Source organism: Dicentrarchus labrax, unplaced genomic scaffold (assembly GCF_905237075.1).
Source record: "Dicentrarchus labrax unplaced genomic scaffold, dlabrax2021, whole genome shotgun sequence".
Classification (NCBI taxonomy): domain Eukaryota; kingdom Metazoa; phylum Chordata; class Actinopteri; family Moronidae; genus Dicentrarchus; species Dicentrarchus labrax.
The window spans coordinates 22,203,904-22,223,259 of NW_026136720.1; the positions used below are offsets into that span (position 1 = coordinate 22,203,904).

A 19,356-nucleotide genomic window follows, 5' to 3' on the forward strand; every position below is an offset into this window, starting at 1 on the left:
TTGTTTTTGACAGATGGCATTTATTCTCACCAGGCATCTGACATTAGAATCGCTACAGAGTCTGCCATTTGAGAATGGCTACTAAAACTCCAGAGGGGGAACGCCCAGGATATGTGGAACAGGGACAGCATAACAAACAAAACAAAGAAAAAAAACTAACCATAGGCCACTACACATAACCTGCAACCTCCTTGGAGGAAAAGCTCCGTCAAAAGCTTTAATACTGCTCGTGAAACTTCTGCCAATCCTGGTCCTCTCGGCTCGTGTGAGACTGCGTTCAGATCGGTGGTCCCACAAAACTAACATTCAGTCAGATTTTTTAAAAATACATTGTTTACATACATTAGATATGTGATCGAATAATGCCTACAACTGCTGTTTCACCCAACATTCAAAAGTGACAGCACACAAACAGACAGATCAGTTACATCAGGGAGACCATGAGGGGAGACCACGAGAGTCTCCAGGAAGGCCCCGCAAGCATCAGAACAGGGACACAGACGTCAGTCGACGTGATTAGGCTCACAACACGGGCAGAGTCTGAAGGCCTCTCCTCTTCAAAAACAAAAAGATACTAGTACACATATATACATACACATTGTCTGTACTGAGCGGACCTCACCCAGAGTCCATAACAAGAAGCCCTCTTATAGGGGTTGAAGGTGATCACACGACTTAGCAGCATGGGAGTTCAACGACAACTCAGTAGTGTAGGTTTAGTGAGTGCTAACTGCGACGTGAAGAGTGAACATAGGTTTTTACATGAGATGAAACATGGACAACAAGTGTAGAATACAAACGCTGAACCTGCTCACATTTAAGGATTAAGTGTAACAAAGACTCTGTGTCGGTTTTCACAAGTGCTCAAGAGTTAAAGGAATAGTTTAACATTTCTGAAAATACGCTAATTTGCTTTCTGCCAAAAAGTTACATGAGAAGATCGATACCAGCTACAGCAAGCAGCCATTTAGCTTAGCTTAGCAAAAGGTAAAAAAAGGTAACAAAATCTGCCAAGCAGCAGCTAATCAACTCTGTGCTACTTTTTGGTCTAATTCATACAAAAACGTGTAAGAATAAAGCTGGGACTGAAAGACCCCCCCCAAAAAAATAGTCCCTCACATAAACCCCTGTAAAACAACAAGTTTTAACCAATTTAACCCTTTTTTTAAAATTAAGTTTTAAACATATAACTTGTTAACTAGCAAGGCTATGGAGGCTCTGCTAAGCTAAGCTAACTAGATGCTAGCTGTAGTCTCATATTCAACAAATATAGCATCAAAATCACAGCAAGAAAGCAAATAAGCATATTTTCCTAAATGTTGAACTTTTGCTTTTAGTGGAACTGTTACTGTTATTTTCACGAGTGCAGTGCAGGACAGCAAAGACGACAAGTTTGCACAATTTTGGTCGCTGATCTTAAACAGCTGCAGAAATTGAGGAGGGAGGAGCACAAAAGAAAGAGGGGGAAGTTAAGGGGAGCGGTGATTTGTCTTTTTCACAAACAGTAAAGCCACTTTTGTTTTTTTTTTTTGGGGGGGAGAGCACGGGGACATTGGTTCTGCTTCGAGTGCAGAGAAACAATCTCAACAATCTGGGTTGCGAAGACCAGCTACCAACCCGTTAGCTCTGCTGCCTTTTTCTCCTCTGACACTCAACGTTCTGTCTATTTATGGCTAATCTAACAAAACACACTGCTACCCTTTTTGTGGGTAATTGAGTGCCTGCAGGTGTACTTTCTCCTGACTCAGCACTGAACAGAGCTGAGCAGCAGAGATCATTTCTATGAGTGTCTTTGTTGTGTTCAACTCTTGAATTAAAGTCTTGTTAGTACAAGTTCCTATCATGGTCAACAGTGACGCCTCGTCTACAGCGCAAAAGAGAAAAGGTTTATGCTGCAAAGAGTCATTAACAATGCGGTAAACTACAACGGATTAGCATGACTCTCTGAGCATACAGAGTCTAAGAAAAGAATGAGTGTGAATTAGTTTCTGTTGAGATGAGCTTAAATCCTGTTGGCTCAGTCATAAAGGTTACATGGCATAGAAGGTATGTGTTTTAGGAGTCAGCATTGGGCTTGAGAAGTTAGGGGTCAAAGTGCAGGGCAGCAGCATCAAAAGATGCTGTTAGCGTCCTTCCAGAGTCAAACCCAGCAGTCGGGGATTTAGTTACTGGCCACTTCATCCGCATTGTCACCCGCCTCTAAGGTGCTGTCTAGTCCACCACGTGCACGCCAGATCTTCACAGTCCGATCACTGGAAGACAGGAAGATGAAACAGTAAGATTTTGGCCATTGATTTACAAATTTATTCAAAAACTCTATTGTTATTTTTGTAACTGTGAAGCACTTTGTAACCCTGGTTATATGATTTACTTACATATGTTATACAGTTTATTTTGCTAGATTATGTTTTGGTTTTACTTTTATGAAGAGAATATATCTAAGAGAAATGAAAAGAAAGCTTCTCAGGTTTCCACGATCTACTGAAACTGAAAACCTGACAGCACTGACAAAGCTTACCAGAGTCACGGATGGATCCTCTGATTGAGGATCACTAGGTACATTTTTTTTTAACCTCTCTTTTCATTGACAGCTAATACTATTGATTATGTACTATATGCTTTCAGTTGCTGCTTTACATTGCAATTTAGGAACACGCCATCCAAGCTGCAGTGATTGATTTGATGCTTTTAACAAAGAATCCAAAATAAAAATGTGTAAATCTGAGTAGAATCTTCCATAATAAAATAGCAAGGGACTATAAACGGACTGTAGGGAAGAGAAAGGCTTATAAGTCTCAGTTGATACTGGTGTGTGTCAGATGTGGATCTGTGGATCAGTCTACCAAGGACATATCTTTGCAGCCAATGATCTGATTAGTTAGGGGCAAGTCAATGAACAAATTTACTGTATAGAACAAGAACAAGACTTGTAACATTTATCCTAAAACTAACTAAAGCCAAAGCAGGGACTTTGGAACATAGAGACATAGAAAGTGTGTGTTTGGTTGGGATGAGACTCACTCGGAGGCGGTGAACAGGTGGCTGCTGTTGGTAGAGATGCTGTTGATGGGGCTCTCATGACCCTTCAGCTCCCCCAGAGTCCCCAGTGTGTCCGTGTGCCACAGCTTGAGCACCCCACCTCTGCAGCCGCTCAGCAGGGCCGGGGACCCGGGGACAACACCCAGTGCACAAACCCAGTCACGGTGGGCGTTCGGGACTTGCTGTTGGAGAGAAGGATCGATGGTTTTAATTTACTGTCATCTCTAAATATTTATTAGAAGCTTTTCATGAATGAGTGACAGTTTCTTAATTTTAATCTATCCCTCTCTCTTTCTCTCTCTCCCATCTCACTCATCCAGTACCTGCAGCAAGTCTTTGCGGTCCAGGTCCCACTTCTTGATGCCGTTGTCTCGAGAGCCGCTGAACAAAATGTCTCCCTGGACCACCAGTGACTCGATACCGTCGTAATGTGGAGGTTCAAAGTTGTGTGTTGGGCTGATGCTACCCAGAGAGCCTTCGGTCACATCAAACAGCTGCAACAACCAGAACGCTGCATGTTATGATGTGTTACACTGCTTTGTTATGGCTTTTATTGTGAAATCTAAAGCTATAGCCACTCTTCATTTTGCATGCTTAATCTCACATGCTTGAGTAACTTCCACTGTCTTTATTTTGTAATTAATACATTTAATGAATGCTTGAATCATTTAATACATTATAATAATATGTCTTATCTTTTGATTTCTTGAGCTGGACTCACAGGAACATTATGCTAATCCCAGAGCATGTGCTGGGGTAAATAGAAAATACAAAGAGGCCAAGGAAACGCACCTTGATGTAGTGGTCCTTGGACCCGGTGATCACCAGGTCTTGGTTGTTTCCAGAGCGATCCACAGTCAGACACATCACTGGACCGAGGTGACCAGTAAGTTTCCCTGTGGATGCAAATCTGACAAAGAGAGAAAATATAAATGCACACTCACAAGTCAATAATTTCACTCCCAGACTCGGAGTTCAAGGCTTTAAATCTCACTGCATACTGATTCAAAGTTATTTCAATCAGCCAAACTGCTCATGAACTGAGCTTTTATTTTCTAAGAGGAACAAAGAGGCAATTCATCTAAACGTATACTAGCTGGCTGTCAATGATGGATGACAGCTTCGGATTGGATACCTGTCAGGTGTCACATTGAATAGGATCATTCAAGTATGCAGCGAAAAGAAATTGGGCTTTGAATTAACTCAGTGTGTGTTATGCATCTGAAAACATTGCAGTGGTATCAGAATGAACAAAGTAAAAATGCAGAGAATGATTGCCAGCATTGTTTCAGGAACGACTGGATCTGAATACACAATACAAAGATATAAAGTCTGATTGTATAAATATTTTGACTTCAAAAAACAAAATCAACAATATATAGTAGGAAATTAGGCGACTGTTCACTGTAATGTTATTGTAACGTTAGTAATTTTCAAGTAACAATTATGTTCTTTAATGTAACAAAACATTAGCAATGATAAAAGTGATCAATATGCAGTGTCACCGTCTGAACTATTTCTAGTTATATAAATTTAACTCCTCTGCTTACCTTCGCAGATCCCAGACTCTGACTGAGTTTCCAGCAGCGGCGTATAGAACCGTCCCGTTGGGGTTGAGAGCGATCTGATTGATCTGGTTCTCCCCGGCTGGGATGGTGACAGTCCGACTGGTGTTAGACGCACAGACATCCCCAACATTAACCTGACCAGAGGACCTAAAGACATATGTATGGAACATTTATGAATCTGCATCAAGTAATTAGGGGTCTAGGAAAAAACCTATTTCCAGGTGATTACACACTAATGAAAAGTTATTGATATTATCTTCCATTTCTGCAAAGAGATCCTCGTCAGTATTACACGCTGGATTTCAATTTCAGCTTTAATAGATAGCGCTCCTTCTGCAACATTTCCCGCAAGGTTGTGGACAAAAGGCATTTACAACTGCAGCCTGAAATCCACTGAGACGGCCACACTCACGTTAGTATTCGGATGCACTTGGCTGAGTCCCGGATGTCCCAGACTTTGATATAGGAGGTGGAGACGGTGAAGACCAAACTGGAGCTGTAGCGGACTGACACCACATTGTTGGGGTGACCGGCCAGGGACATTATCTCCTGACCCGTCACCAGATTCCACACCTTACAGGTCCGGTCTGCAGGAGGACACACAGTATATCTCTATTACCATTTATTACGTATTTAGAAACACAAGAAGCATGCTGAGGATGTAAAAACTGGAGCAATAGTAACGGAAGCTCTATGGGGATAAATGAGCTCTTCAATCTAGTTGATTGTCAGTATCTCAATTTATTATCATAAAAGGCTCCTTCACCATAAGAGTTTTACTGTATGTACAATGTCATTATATTACATCACCTCATTTATCCACATACCGCGCACTTGACAATATTAATTAATCTGTCAGGTTTTATTTGCTGTTAACAGCATAAGAAAATTTTATAAATTACCAGTGACACAACAAGCAGACATGTGAGGAATACTGATGAGAAAGAGACTGTTCTGTGCTCCCCTTTGTGTTTTTCCTTAGTTTTGCTCCTATTTACGCTCTCTCTGCTCCTCATTGGGAATTAATTAGTTGGCGGCCCTGCCTGCATATTTAGGGAGGCTTCAAAAGCAAACCCAAACAAAACAGCCTGCTGATCCCATCAGATTTAGCTTCTTTTGCTCCTTATTTTTGCGTTTTATTCTTTGAGGATGGAGGTCAGGTTTTCAGTTCTTTGTTTCTTAGTTTAGTTACAATGTTTTCGAGTTTAGATGAGGAGGCTCTGGGTCCTATGGGTGGCTGGACAAGTCTGTAAAATGTAATCCTTTTGCTTTAAAACTAGTTATCAGGTAATTTGTTCTCTTTATATGTAGCTGACCACAAATGGTTGAGCCATTATGTGTGTTTTTTGTGGCTGTAAGAGACAAATTAGAGTAAAGATGTGAAAAGAGGGTGGGGGACTGGTGGTATTAACCTTTGGATCCAGTGAAGAGAAGGTCATCAGTGGAGTCGACACAGAGAACAGCTTTACTGTGTCCCTCTGCCACGTGGACGCACTGTAATGTTGATGACCGACTGCTCTTTGTGGCTGGCACCGGGTTAATGATGCCCCTGTAAAACACGCATATCATTATCAATAAGTGCAGAATGGACATAACGCTGTCTTATAAGAACAGCACATATCTAAATCATATCCACACAACCAGAGTCATGCAGAGCATGCAGCTCTTGTGGCTGATTAGCAGGATGCTGCAAACTAAAAATAGAAAGAGATGACAGTAACAGTCCAAAGAAAAATGAGGAGACAGCTGTGAACAGAGTCACCATTACTGTGCTGAAGAAAAGAAAAGCCTAGAATCCAAAAACATCCCTGCACCTTCAGGAGCTCCTCCAGCCCATAATACTGTACATAAAAACAAAGATGGAGACAAAGACAGATGATCATTGGAAACCAGCGGTGCCACATCATCAGGGACCACAAGTCCAATAGGATCACAGAAATCCAGATCGATCACTAATTGGCTGGTTGTGCTGACAAATTGGCATCTGATAGTGTAATTGTACAATCACTACTCTCTAACGGTTGTAGCTATCAGTATCAGTGGAGCAGCCGGATGAGCTCATGGTGTACCACGGATCCAGACGTCGATATTCAGGAGTTGGGAATGAATGAACTTTAAAAAGGCCTGTTCTGTGCCGAATAAAGGCTCAGTGAAGTGAAAAAAGGCTAATGAAAAGAGCATTATCGAGGGTTTCAGGCTCAATGGAAGTAATAGGCTTAAAGAGATGACACTGTTGGTTTTATTGTAATTATTTATTGATTCCAGACAAGATATCCATTCATTGTTTAACCGCATTAACCATTCATGTCTGGTTAATCAAGTGTTTTTGTGCAAGGACACCACATTAGTGGGTGATGAAACTCGCGGCAGGTTACACTACAAACACACTCAAAGTCTTGTCTACGCAAACAGTGTAAGTCATGATGAGAAAAAGGTGTCCACACCATGTGTGTCTGTTTCAGAGTCACCTTTGCCCTGTACACCAAAGGTGATATTTTAGTGAACCATATGGCAAATAAAAAACAAAAAAGTTGTACTTGGCTGGAACGGAGAGAGAAGGAGAAACAGAGCGAAGGAAGCGGGGGGAGGACAGGTGGAGGCATCTATCCATCCTGTAGGGGAACAGAGTATCTGATATTCCTGAGATCTGATAAGCTGCTATTACACAATTTACTTCCTATTCTTATCAAGTTTCTTATTTTTTCTTGATCATCATTATTGGGTACAATTTAACCTTTTTTTGTCAAAATCTTCTTTGTTTTGTTCTCTTTTATTTGAGTGTCTGAATTTAATTTCACTTTACAATATACACCGATCAGCCATAACATTATGACTGACTGGTGAAGTGAATCAGTGGGTGGGATATATTAGACAGCAAGTTAACATTTTGTCCTCCAGTTGATGTTAGAAGCAGGAAAAAATGGGCAGCGTGAGAATTTGAGCGACTTTGACAAGGGCCAAATTGTGTTGGCAAGACGACTGGATCAGAGCATCTCCAAACCTGCAGCCCTTGTGGGGTGTTCCCGGTCTGCAGTGGTCAGTACCTATTAAAAGTGCTCCAAGGAAGGAAAAGCGGTGAACCGGTGACAGGGTCATGGGCCACCAGTGTGGTCATAATGTTATGGCTGATTGGTGCATGCACTATATATGAAAATGGTGTCCATGGCACACTACTTTTTGCCAAAAATCCCACAATGCAATGCTTTAAAAGGACCAGTGTGTAGGATTTAGTAGCATGTACCAGTTTAGTTAGCAGCAACTCTGGTGTTTCAACCACACCTTCCAAGCACAAAGGAGAAACTAAGGTGGCACAAAAAACGGGAATGCCCTTATCTAGAGCTGCTGTTTGGTTTGTGGACTACTATAGAAACATGGTGATGGTGCAAAATGATTAGTGTCCGAAATCTCAATGTACTACCAGGTAGTAAACTATGTACTAGTTTATGAACTGTACTATAAACTGTGTTTATTATTAGCTGGTGTGTTATCAGGAAATCAAATCCAGAGAGAATACAATAAGTGGACAACTAGACAATCTAGACCTGCGCTACTTGAAAACGTGTCCTGAGATAACTTTTTTATGAATTGGCACTATACTAGGCAAATTGAATTGAAAAAAAAAACAAAAACAAAAAAAACATTTACTGTTGATTTACTGCCGCTGGCAAAGGTGGAAAACAAATCTTTAGTCCAACAAAATGACCATAAATAATGTGCATAAAAGGGCCACACAATACCAATACCAAGCTATACCACTAGTCTGGTCCAGAATGCCACTTTGTACTGACATTCTGTGCAAGATTTCTAAACTTAAATGACTTAGACTAGAAAAAAACAAAATGATAACAATACTAGCAATACTACTACCTTGAGAAAGCTACTGATTTTATTATAACACTGCAACATTACACTCCAAAATCAATGTATGTACTTCTACAGATCTATGCCTAAGTAACAGGAGCTATCTACTGTAATTTAGGAAATGAGGCATTGGCTAGCATTTGGCAAAATTACAGATTTTGGGGTGCAATGTTCCCACTCATCCTTAACATCTCTCCTCAACTCTAATCTGACTCTCTGGCAGGCTTGTGTCAATTTTACTTATCTCTGGTTCTTACTCATCCTGCAGGATGTTTGCAGTACGCCCCAGATACCCTGTCATGCGGCTAAACACGTCGATGTGGTTACTGGGACGAGCAGTAGGGGAGAGAGGAAGTGGTGTGCTGCTTTTCAGGCTCCTGATGACAGGGCGGGGAAGGAAGACAGTAGGGCTGCCAATTAAGCTGCAGCATAATTAATGCGTGTGCTAAGCTGTTTACACACTACTGGCAGGAGTGTGGGAGGACTGCATGAGGACAGAAGGGAGACGCATATGCTGCGTTCACGTCATACAGGAGCAACTGTCAGGACAGCTTGACGGGAAAGTGTTTCAGAATCATCTGAAGACATGATGAAGACATTACTGAGGTGTTCTGTGCAATTATCAGTCTGGGGCTTTACAACCTGTCCAACATACAACACCCTCTATCCTGACCCCCTTTAATGTTGTCAAGCTACAGCATTTGTTTCGGATTTGGTTAGATTTTTCATATGAAACAATATCAAGAAAAGTAATAGTAACATAATGCACCTTATAAGTATCTTCTTTCAGCAGCTAACGTAAGCCAAGCTAGCGTGAGACTATAATGAGAACCCAACAGAAACAAACACTGTTGGATGTTGGAAAAATGAAAACACTACTTCGATTTTTATCCTTAAAAAATGTCACATCTAGCCTGAGGGTGGTGGAACAGTAAATGCTATGTTGTAGCCTAAAGGGTTCCTTTAAGGGGGTGTCCTGGTAGCTAAGTGGTCAAAACACACACCACACATCCCTGGTTCAATTGTTATTTCCTCCTCTTTCCTCATCATTTCTATCTGTCTCTACTATCTGCTATCCATAATGGTTAACATTCAAAACAAAAAAACAATCCTTACAAAAGGATTTAGGTTTAATCCACTGTATCAGTGCAATCACAAAACACCATGTAATAAAAATAATTCATTTCTCAAAACCGAGATGGAAAAGCTCACTCATACTCAAAGGTTTTGAAGCGCCATGTGAATGTAAAGTCACAGAGGTAAATGTGTGCACTTTTCATTCCCACAAAAAGTTTAAAAATATTAAAACTCATTGAAGTTTCAATATTATCATTAACATCAACATTTGATCCTGAATTCTAGTACTATATATTTTGAGGCAGGATGACAGGCACTACAAAGTTTTTTAAGCATGTAAATACAAGTTGGCTCCATCTCACTCTAACTGACAAGACAAAGAAAGAGACAGGACTGTGATTTCCTCAGTACATAAAATGTGTATCAGTAGATCAGCAGAAGAGAGACTGATTATCAAGTTGAACACTGAATTTGAGTGAATAAGGAAACACCTCCACTATGACTCAATTAAGAGCAATAATATCCAAGTTAGGTCGGAACAAAATAACTTTAAATTCAGCATAGAACTTGGCAGGTCAAACACCAGGCACAGAGCATTTTTGATTAAGTTGAGACCACATGCTTCTTCAGAGCACGAAACCGAGAGGAAGAGTATTAGTGGAGTTGAAGTAAAGTTATTTCGCTTTTTTCGGCTTTGCAGCCACAATGTCGGCAACAAGCTCTTACTGTTTAATCTCCTTGACCTTTGCCCTGTCGGCCGCTGCTTGTGCCTTGTCATAGGTCTTCCTGCGAGAGAGCGGGGAAGGCTCCGGAGCTCGCTTTTCCACCCCTGACGAAGTTCTGGAGCCAGAACTGATCATTCAGTTTCATAGTTATCCAAAAACAACACAAAGAAGAACAATAAAACAACAGAAGGATGTGAAACCAACATAAAATAATGGCAACTATGAAGAGATGAACATGCAGTACACACAGAAACACAGTTACCTGATATTTAAAGTCCCAAAACAGTGGTGGTTCTTCTCCAAGCTCATATGTAACTACTGAGGACACTCTGTAGATTTGGTGCTACACTAAAATATAATTCTATTACTTTATTTGCTGATGGATCACCGTGAGTCAAGAGGCTCTTTTTTACTACATACAAATCAATGTGCACTTACAGTAGGTTTGAAGCATGGCCTTTCACAAGCCAGGTAAAGCGGTCTGGTTAGTATTTTTGCTTTCAGTGTGTGACTAAGCTGTAATTGGGAATTAGAAAGGCACTTTTTGCAGGGGGCAGTAATAAATAAGCCATACAAATGTTAATAGCGGCTCCTCTCTACATGCTTTTACTTCAAAGGACTCATCAGTTGGCAGACGGTATGGCCATTTGATGTAAGGATGCTCATGAATAATGTGAAACAAAATCAAATACAGCAGAGGATGTCGCAGCAACATCAAACATGCAGGAAGGAAGTAGTAATTATTGTGTTAGCAAAAGAGTGCTGGGCCTGGACTTACATGCTGCCCATTTTAGAGGAAAAGCCGGGGGAGAGAGCTGTGTAGTCCCTGACTGATGAGCCTGACGAGTCCATGTCTCCTCCCCCATCCGGTGTTTCAGCCAACGGCAGCATCGGACTGGAGAAGTCTGCAGTGGGTGCATCAGGGGCGGAGTCACTGTTGGCATATAGCAGCTCCATCTGAGTGGTGGTCCTTCTACGAGCCTGTACAGCACAGATAAGTAAAAATTAAAACAGGAAGTAATTGGGGAAATAACAGTGTATGCTAAGAATGAGGCATAAAAATAATAGACATATAATACCTTATTTCTGGTTTTGGTTTCTCCACAGAGTTTTATGAGATCTGATGCCAAGGTGCTGGAGCAAATACAAAAGTTTTATTTGCAAGTATTAAGACACATATAGCCGTTTGTAAAAACACGCTTAAGTACATAAAACAACAGCAACATAGCATAAACTTACTTTCCCTCTGCAGAAGGGCTCTGGGCAGACTCATCACTGCTGCTATCGTCCCCATTTTCTGCCAAATGACATAAATGAATAATATTAGAGCTGAGAGAAAAACGACTTGGCTGATAAGACTGAGATGATTGCTTTTGACTTTATAAAAAGGTTCTTAGCAAGTACACCTTGCATAATTTATCTTTTTGCTCACTTTCACTATAGGGTGAAGCAATGTTCCTTACTTTTTTTTTAAATGGCTGCGCAAAATGGATAGAAAAGATGAACAAGTGAAGCAGATGAGGACAATGTCAGCGCAGCGCCATGCTGTTTTGTTGACAAACAGAAACTTGGTCCTCACGGAGCTCAATGGGATCGGATGGATCGAAAAAGGGGAGAGGTCAGAGAGCAGTCAGCTTGGGGAGTGTTATAAAGAAAGATGTGTGGGCAAGTTGGGGCAAAGGTAAAAGACCTGATATTAGACAACAAGGTGGAGGAGTTTGAGGAAGCATTAGTCCAGTGCTCCCGTTGGTGTCAGCTGACCTACAGGGTCGGACAGAGCTAATGTATCCATGTTGTATGGTTCCTGTGGAAAGGTCTGGGGTTAGCAGGGTGCTAAAGCATGGAGGCTGTAGCACATGGTGAGCTAGGAGGAGGAGGAGGTAGAGTGTATCCAGATGAGGGGAAGGGAGAGGTCAGCAGACAGATGGAGGGAAGCCTGGTTGCATTGCACCTCATGCACCTGTTCATTTTATGTTTCGTTAGTTGTCAAAGTGCAAAGGGAAGGAACCATGCATTTATAACACAGATAAGAGTCTAATATGGTTTCACTTACCAGCAGGGATGTTACCTAGCTCTGTAAAAACATAAGAAAACAAAAAAGAAAACGTGGGGGAACAGAAAAAAGGCAATGCACAAATCAAAAACACAGTCCCCCGAAATTCTAAAAAAAGAAACAAAAGAAAATAAAGTGCAGCTACTGTAAATAGAGCATCCTGCTGAACAGAGGCTGGTAAAAATAAATTTACAATACAAAACGTTATAGATATGTTGTTTTAAACTCTGCAACCAATAAAACAATTTTTTTTTAGGAATTTGTATTTTAGGAATATGATCTTTGTATCAGATTTTAACAGTGGAATTTAGTATCTGTTGTATAATAATTAGGCCAGCTTCTATTCAGCAGAAGGCAACAGGCAAGAGCATGTCAATAGGACCAATCATGCAACTGATCAGCTACCCAGCCCACTTCTTGAAAAGCCAAATGCTACGCAACAGATGGGTGGAAAGACATATTTAATGGCAAATTTTACATTTTTAAACAGAACTGACTCTTGTAAGAAAAGCATCACCATCATCATCTAGTTGTTGTGATATTAATGATACTTCCAGGAGGTGGGCTGGGTTAAACTAGGGGCCTGGTCCGTGTTTTGGGTCCTCATCTCCACTTCTATCTCAACCCCAATAAATGCTGTTGTTACCTTGCAGTGCGTTCCCCAGCAGCGCATCCAGCTCCGGGTTGAACTCGGCCTTCTCCTTCAGCATGTGAAAGAGCAGCTGGTTCTGTGTGGCGCTGGTGATTTCTGTCTGCTTCAGCCTGCCCTCCATCACCTTCACTTGAGACTCCCTCTGGGCTGCCTGGAGACCCTAAGTAGGTCAGATCGCAGTCATTACACAATGTTTATAGTGTTATTCACTCCCAAATTCACACCCACATCTTGCCATATGGTAAAATAACTGCATGTGTAACTACATATCTTTGTATATGTATGTACTGTATCTTAAATAAAAGCAATAGCAATGGTACAAAAAAAACCCACACTTTAATTTCTTCTTTATGATCTAAAAAAATATTTTATTGGCAAATGTAGCAAGACTAGACAATGTATCAGGAACCAGGTATACTAAGGGGTGTCCTTATAATGTAAATGTGATAGATTTAACTGAATGACAATTTACTACAGTCCCTGACCAGGTTGCTGTTCAGAAGTAAAATTGGCTGATTTGGGGAAGAGAGGTGTTGATATGTACCTAAGAATCATTGGCCTTCTTATTCTTATTTCAAGTTGAAAAACAGCCATAAGCACAGACAGTTATTATGCCTGGTACCTTGTTGATAGCCATTGACATGAAGTGATCCAACAGAAAACGAGCTTCTGTCAGGGTGCATGAACCAACTATAGCAGAGACGTCCACTGTGTCGCCTTCCTCCTGGAAAAAAAAACAGTGTGAATGCATACAGCTAAAAGGATTTTTGTGAGAAACTAAATTCTCTGAAACTCTACATCTCTCAGTGACTATCTGCTAAGAAGACGTCACATAAAACCTTGCTCGATTAGAAACTCCAGCTGTTTAAAGTTCAAAAGCGTAATAAGATAAGGCTCATTGACATTTTCCATCTATTTTACTGAATCCATTTTTTTAACCAGCCAGTAAACCAAAATATATTTTTAGGCCTTCTCACCTTGGTTTCCTCCATCTGCATGATGTTGGCCTGACAGTCTGCGATGCTGTCATTGATGTAGTCAATGTTGGCCGTCAATGCATCCACTTCTTCATTAAGAGGAAGCACTGCCTTCTCTGCCTCTGGCCCCTCCCTGACCAACCGGTCCCTCTTCCTGATGACCTTCTCTTTACGCTTGGTCAGCTCCTCTCGTTGCTATGGAGGTACAAACACGCTGACTTAACAGATTTCATTCCATCAAGTTATTTCTATATGTGTATGTTTTGTTGCCCACTGATGATAATGAATTGTGCAACAACAAGATGACATAGCAGTAATTAAAACCTTAAAGACACCATTTGTCCCAAAACAAGCCTCAAAACCACCCCTGACTGGCTTCATAGGCTGGAAATATCACAGACAGACATCTATTAATCTATTAATTCCATTTGAAAACTGTCCTGAGTTAACTTCTGTTATTTGGCGCTCTTTGAATTGGCGCTATACAAATAAAATTGAATTTAATTGAATTTAATCTATTAGACTCTCATGTCAGACCATTTTGATTCAGCAGAGAAATGAATGGACAATTACTGGCAACTGAATATACGTAATATACTACTATTTGGGCATTTGACTGTACAGAAACAAACTAATCAAACATAAACAGCAGAATACCTAATATGAATATGTCTGTTTCGTGTATTACTATTCTAAAAGTATATTGTGGTTGTATTTACACTTTATACAGTATGTCATGTATACAGTAGAGTCACATTTCTTACACTCTCAGACTGGTCACTTGACAGTATTGATGTTGAGGGTGGCAGAAGTTTAACCCTTTCTAACCCTTTGTTCATAGGTATTTCCTGCTGCTCTCAAGCTAATAACATTCTGGTCATTATCCTTCTTTATTTCTGTAATTAATATTACAGTAACATAAATACAACAGCAACGTGCTGCTGTAGCTTTACCTTAAGGAGGCGGTTCATGTCTGCCTCCATGTTGGAGATGGTCATCCTCTGCATGATGACATCAGAGATCCGGCGCTCCAGAGACTGCCATTTATTGCGTGCAACTCTGGTGGAGTAAACGCCGACTGTACGCCTGTAGGAAAACCTTCACACACATTATAATGTATAATGTCAATAATGTGACTGATTGATTCATCAGAGGATTTAACACCTTTAAGCACATTCAGGGATGATGTAAATTAGCTCATGAACATGTTCCAGAGCTGGTCAACAGATTCCTGGTGCAGAACTATGTACTGAAATACAACGTAATAATGGCAAAACAGCCATGTGCAAACTGAGATTTATGTTGCCTTTCCAGAGTTTGACTTATGAGAGTGCAGGTGTCTTCCTTGCGAACATGAACACACCACGTGCAGTATTTTAATAGCCTATTTTGGTTTTAAGAAAATGTATATAATAGTCAGCATAACATAACATATACCACATCTCAATCTATATACCTATTTTTAGTAGCCTTTCCTTCTTGCCACTCTGGAAACATGAATGTGCACTGAACACAGCTGTACACACATAGACTCACCGAGTGCCATTGGGAGCAGCGTTGCCGGAGGAGTACATGCGTCCAGATGGAGGTCTGTGGGGAGAGTCCTGGACTGGTTCTGGGAGATTGACCTTCCTGATGACCTTACCTGAGGTTGGCCTGGCTTGCCTCCTCAGAGCAGTCACCTGACACACACGGCAAACAAAAAAGTAAACTCTAAAAGCACACCAAATGCATTTCAGCATATATTATGTATTGGTACAATCCATTCTCTCAGTACAAACATTCTTTTCTGCTGCTGCTCACCTCCTCTGTCTTTCTTCTCAGAATAAGCTCCTGTTGCCTTTTTTGAGCCTCCAGTAACTTCAGCTGGTGCTGAAACACAACAGTTAAATGATGACATAGGAACTCATGGTACAGCCCAATTAAGATGTAATTATAGCACTGAAGAGCACTAACCTCTTGCTTGCGCTGGTCTTTCTTTAAGGAAGCAATTTCTCTGTTTCTGCGAGACTCGTTCATTCTGTTTTTCTCCTGCTGCTCCTTCATCTGCTTCATGAGACGGACCTGGAACAATTAAATCAAACATATTTATATTATATCAACAAATATCAAGAACATATGTCAATATTTGTGTGGGAGATAAATAAGTGATTTAATTTAATAAGTTAATTGATAAAAATGTCAGCTTATAAAACATTTGATTTAATTCATGTTGACTCTAGCATGATATTCTGTAAAAGGAACACTGTGAAAGAATGTCAATGTCTATTTAAGAGAAGTAAGGCTTTGTTGGATTTTATTTAGTTGAGTACTCCTGTAAGAAGATAAAAAATAAAAATAATCTGTTTAATCCTTTTTTCCCCTTCACTTCCTTTACCCTTTAATTTTTTTCCTTCTCAAGTGAATGTACACGAGTTAAGGAAGGCATTCGATGAGCTTCAAACCCCCCACAATTGAGTTGTGAAAGTTCTCATAAGATTTGTGAAATATTATGAATATATTATATATTGCTTAGTGGAGCATTTCTTGAACCCTGCCACTTTATCTGCATCCTTTGAAATGCTGTGTGTTGACTACTGTCAATGCTATGCTGCTAGCATAGGTGCTATGTCAACAGTCTTTGGTCAATTTTATATTAGTCCCAATGGAAGTAAATCCTTCCAAATACACTTAACTCACACTTAACAAAATACGCAGCAGGTAACACAGGTAAAAACACTTATCAAAAACAGCCAAAGCAGTCAGAGAGAGACCTCAAATGTCCACCAGTATTATCGTACATATTATCACAGACAACTACTGTAAACAATCATACTTTCGTCTTCTTCATTTCTGCCACATCCATCTGGAGCTTCTTCAGTTGTCTCTCGTACTGTGATTGGTTCTTCAGCAGGCGGGCGTGCTCCTTCTGAGCCGAGTGGAGCTTCTGCAGCTCCTTGTTCATGACGCTCAGCTTCTTCTCATATTCAGCCTTGATTTTACGAGCCTTGTCCTCTGTGCCGCTTTCTACCGAAGCTGAAAGACAAAAAATGTATGGAAAACTGATCATATCCATCCATAAAATGAAATGAATGCAACAATGGCTTAAAAAAATGTATATGGTACAAAACACAATTGCTTTTACTTGGAAGAGTTCCATATGTAGCGCCCAAACTGCGTTGCAAATACAAATACATTTTCATCTAATGGTTTATACAGTCAGAACACTTGGTCTTCAGTTGTCAGAAAGCTAAAAAATCTAATTTGCATCAGAGAATGCTTTGATCAATTAGTGCTGATAAACATAAATGGTCAGGCTGCTGGCAGACAGCATTCACTGCTGACTTTAAAGGACTCTCTGAAGTACATCAGTCTGCAGTGCTCTCTTTACTAAAAAACAAAAACTGAGATCAAATGTGTGGGGTAAGAAATAAATTCTTACAAATACAAGCAAGGACTAAAATATACTCTTCTTTAAGACTGAAATAAACACATCAAAAGCACTGACATTTAAAGCCAAACCCACAGTTTCATCCACACTGCCTGACCATGAGTGGATAAACGATGCACAGTGTTTTAGTACAATGCAGTACTCTTTCAACTGAGTGATACATGACTCCCCTGTCTGGTGTCCTTGTCTTACTCATATTTTGGAGGACACGGTCCCTCTCCAGCTGGGTGTCCTTGATTTTGCACTGCAGCATCATCAGCTTCTGCTCGTACTGCTGTTTGAGTGTGTGCAGACGCCGCTGGCTGTTCTCCAGCTCGTCAATCAGCTTCTGCTTGATGGCGATCTCACAGGTGATGTTGGCCAGATCGGCCTGAAAGTTCTCTGTTGAACACACATGATCAGAATCAGTATTCACAGCCACAGTGATAGTCATTTTATAGGATTTTACATTTTAGAGTATAAATGTTACAAAAAGAAGACAAGTGTCCTGATGGCTCATGTGCCTAAATTGTCAGTGAACAGCCACAGTCATAGCTCCTTATTTAGCATTTAGCAGTCTTGTATCTTTAATGTATCTTGGGTGAAATGATCACTCGTGGTCAGCTCTAAATGTAGGCGCGAAAAGTCCCAAAATAAGAGTTTATGTGGTGCTGGTGGATTTGTTTAAAACTGGACTGTCAATGATTGAGCAGCTCCCCCTTGTGGAGAATCGGCATCCTGTTAAGGTGAATGGGTGAGAGGGACCGGACACTGTCCCTCACCTTTTTCATCAGACTCTGAGTCAGAATCATCTGAGCTCTCCTCCACATCCATCTCCTCTTCATCCTCCTCCTCCTCCTCTTCTCCTTCCTCATGATCACTGCCTTCCTGGACATCCTACAAGATAATGTAATTTGAATAATATAATATTATTAATATATTTCAATGCAGATTCAATTTAAAGATAAAACAAGAGGCTTTCAATCGTACCATTTCTGCGTCCTCATTGACTCGCTCAGTCATTTCCTTCTCTGTGCCCTTTTCTTGCTCGTTGTCAGGAACTTCCTCTTTGTTGGCACTGAAAGATTGAGATAGAGTTAAGAATCAAACACATCATTTATCATGTTTACTGAGCAGAACACATGGTGCACATGGTACACCTCCACAGGTACTGTAAGAGGCATGTAAACAAGAAAGATATGTCTAACTAAATGTCTGTGCATTGTAAAGACAATGTTTAATTTTTTTTAGTTGGCACAGCTTAAGTTTAGTAAATTAAATAATGTACTTTCTTTTTGGCAAACAAGCTTTTTGACAGACTTTGCCACTGTGTAGCAACAAAGCTGATAAATGTTAAGGACTTAATTCACTGTGATATGTTTGTAAACACATAAAACATACACAGGGAGCCTTAAGTGATATCTCGTGACAGGTGGAACTATAAAGCTGAACACAGATGACGCTGCTCCGTTTAATGAGCTTGTTTGTGGAAAAGACAGCATATTTTTTAACAAAGGAACAGAGGCATCTCATCAGAGTCTGAACAAAACCAGGAAAAGCCAAAAAAACAAAAAATAAAACATGGAAGGAATATGCAGAGCAAAACAAAATTAATTTGTGAAGTCCATGAAGCAGATCTGTTGGATAAATATTTTATCCAAACACAGAGGGTTAGCAGTGTTTAGGTGGTGTTTGCATCTTCATAAAGTGACCAAAACAAAAAGAAAGATTAACACAGGAAAGCAAGAAGAGGAATTTAAAACCATTGTTTAAATACAGTTAAGGCTGAATAACAGTCTGTCATAAATGAAAGAAGATACATATTCCTTCTGTGCAATCAACCTTAAGGCACATTCAAAACACATTTTAGGAAGTTTCAAACCTTCAACACTGATAATCTGAATGGATGAATGTTTTAATAAAAGCACAAACTAAAGTGTTATGAGCCTTGACCTTGAAAATCTCTCATAATAATACACATAAAAACATAAAAAG

At 40.3% G+C, this 19,356-nt stretch overlaps 1 protein-coding gene across 6 annotated transcripts in view; it reads right to left on the reverse strand.

Moving 5' to 3' along the window:
- kif21a (kinesin family member 21A) overlaps positions 1–19,356 on the reverse strand; it is a 46,671-nt gene continuing 27,315 nt past the window's right edge. For 2 of the 6 annotated variants that reach the window (XM_051382890.1, XM_051382888.1), the window contains 23 exons: positions 18,352–18,439; positions 18,144–18,258; positions 17,575–17,763; positions 16,768–16,967; positions 15,909–16,016; positions 15,756–15,824; positions 15,489–15,634; positions 14,906–15,050; positions 13,953–14,147; positions 13,598–13,699; positions 12,970–13,135; positions 12,324–12,344; positions 11,510–11,567; positions 11,350–11,404; positions 11,049–11,251; positions 10,272–10,397; positions 6,020–6,156; positions 5,020–5,194; positions 4,590–4,754; positions 3,832–3,949; positions 3,363–3,533; positions 3,022–3,221; positions 1–2,252 (listed from right to left, as the gene is read on the reverse strand). In XM_051382890.1, the coding sequence (XP_051238850.1) occupies positions 2,162–2,252; positions 3,022–3,221; positions 3,363–3,533; positions 3,832–3,949; positions 4,590–4,754; positions 5,020–5,194; positions 6,020–6,156; positions 10,272–10,397; positions 11,049–11,251; positions 11,350–11,404; positions 11,510–11,567; positions 12,324–12,344; positions 12,970–13,135; positions 13,598–13,699; positions 13,953–14,147; positions 14,906–15,050; positions 15,489–15,634; positions 15,756–15,824; positions 15,909–16,016; positions 16,768–16,967; positions 17,575–17,763; positions 18,144–18,258; positions 18,352–18,439 (3,043 nt within the window). In that variant the 3' untranslated portion in view covers positions 1–2,161. The remainder of the gene's footprint in view (positions 2,253–3,021; positions 3,222–3,362; positions 3,534–3,831; positions 3,950–4,589; positions 4,755–5,019; positions 5,195–6,019; positions 6,157–10,271; positions 10,398–11,048; positions 11,252–11,349; positions 11,405–11,509; positions 11,568–12,323; positions 12,345–12,969; positions 13,136–13,597; positions 13,700–13,952; positions 14,148–14,905; positions 15,051–15,488; positions 15,635–15,755; positions 15,825–15,908; positions 16,017–16,767; positions 16,968–17,574; positions 17,764–18,143; positions 18,259–18,351; positions 18,440–19,356) is intronic. The other 4 variants (XM_051382892.1, XM_051382889.1, XM_051382891.1 and 1 more) reach the window with 2 other exon arrangements.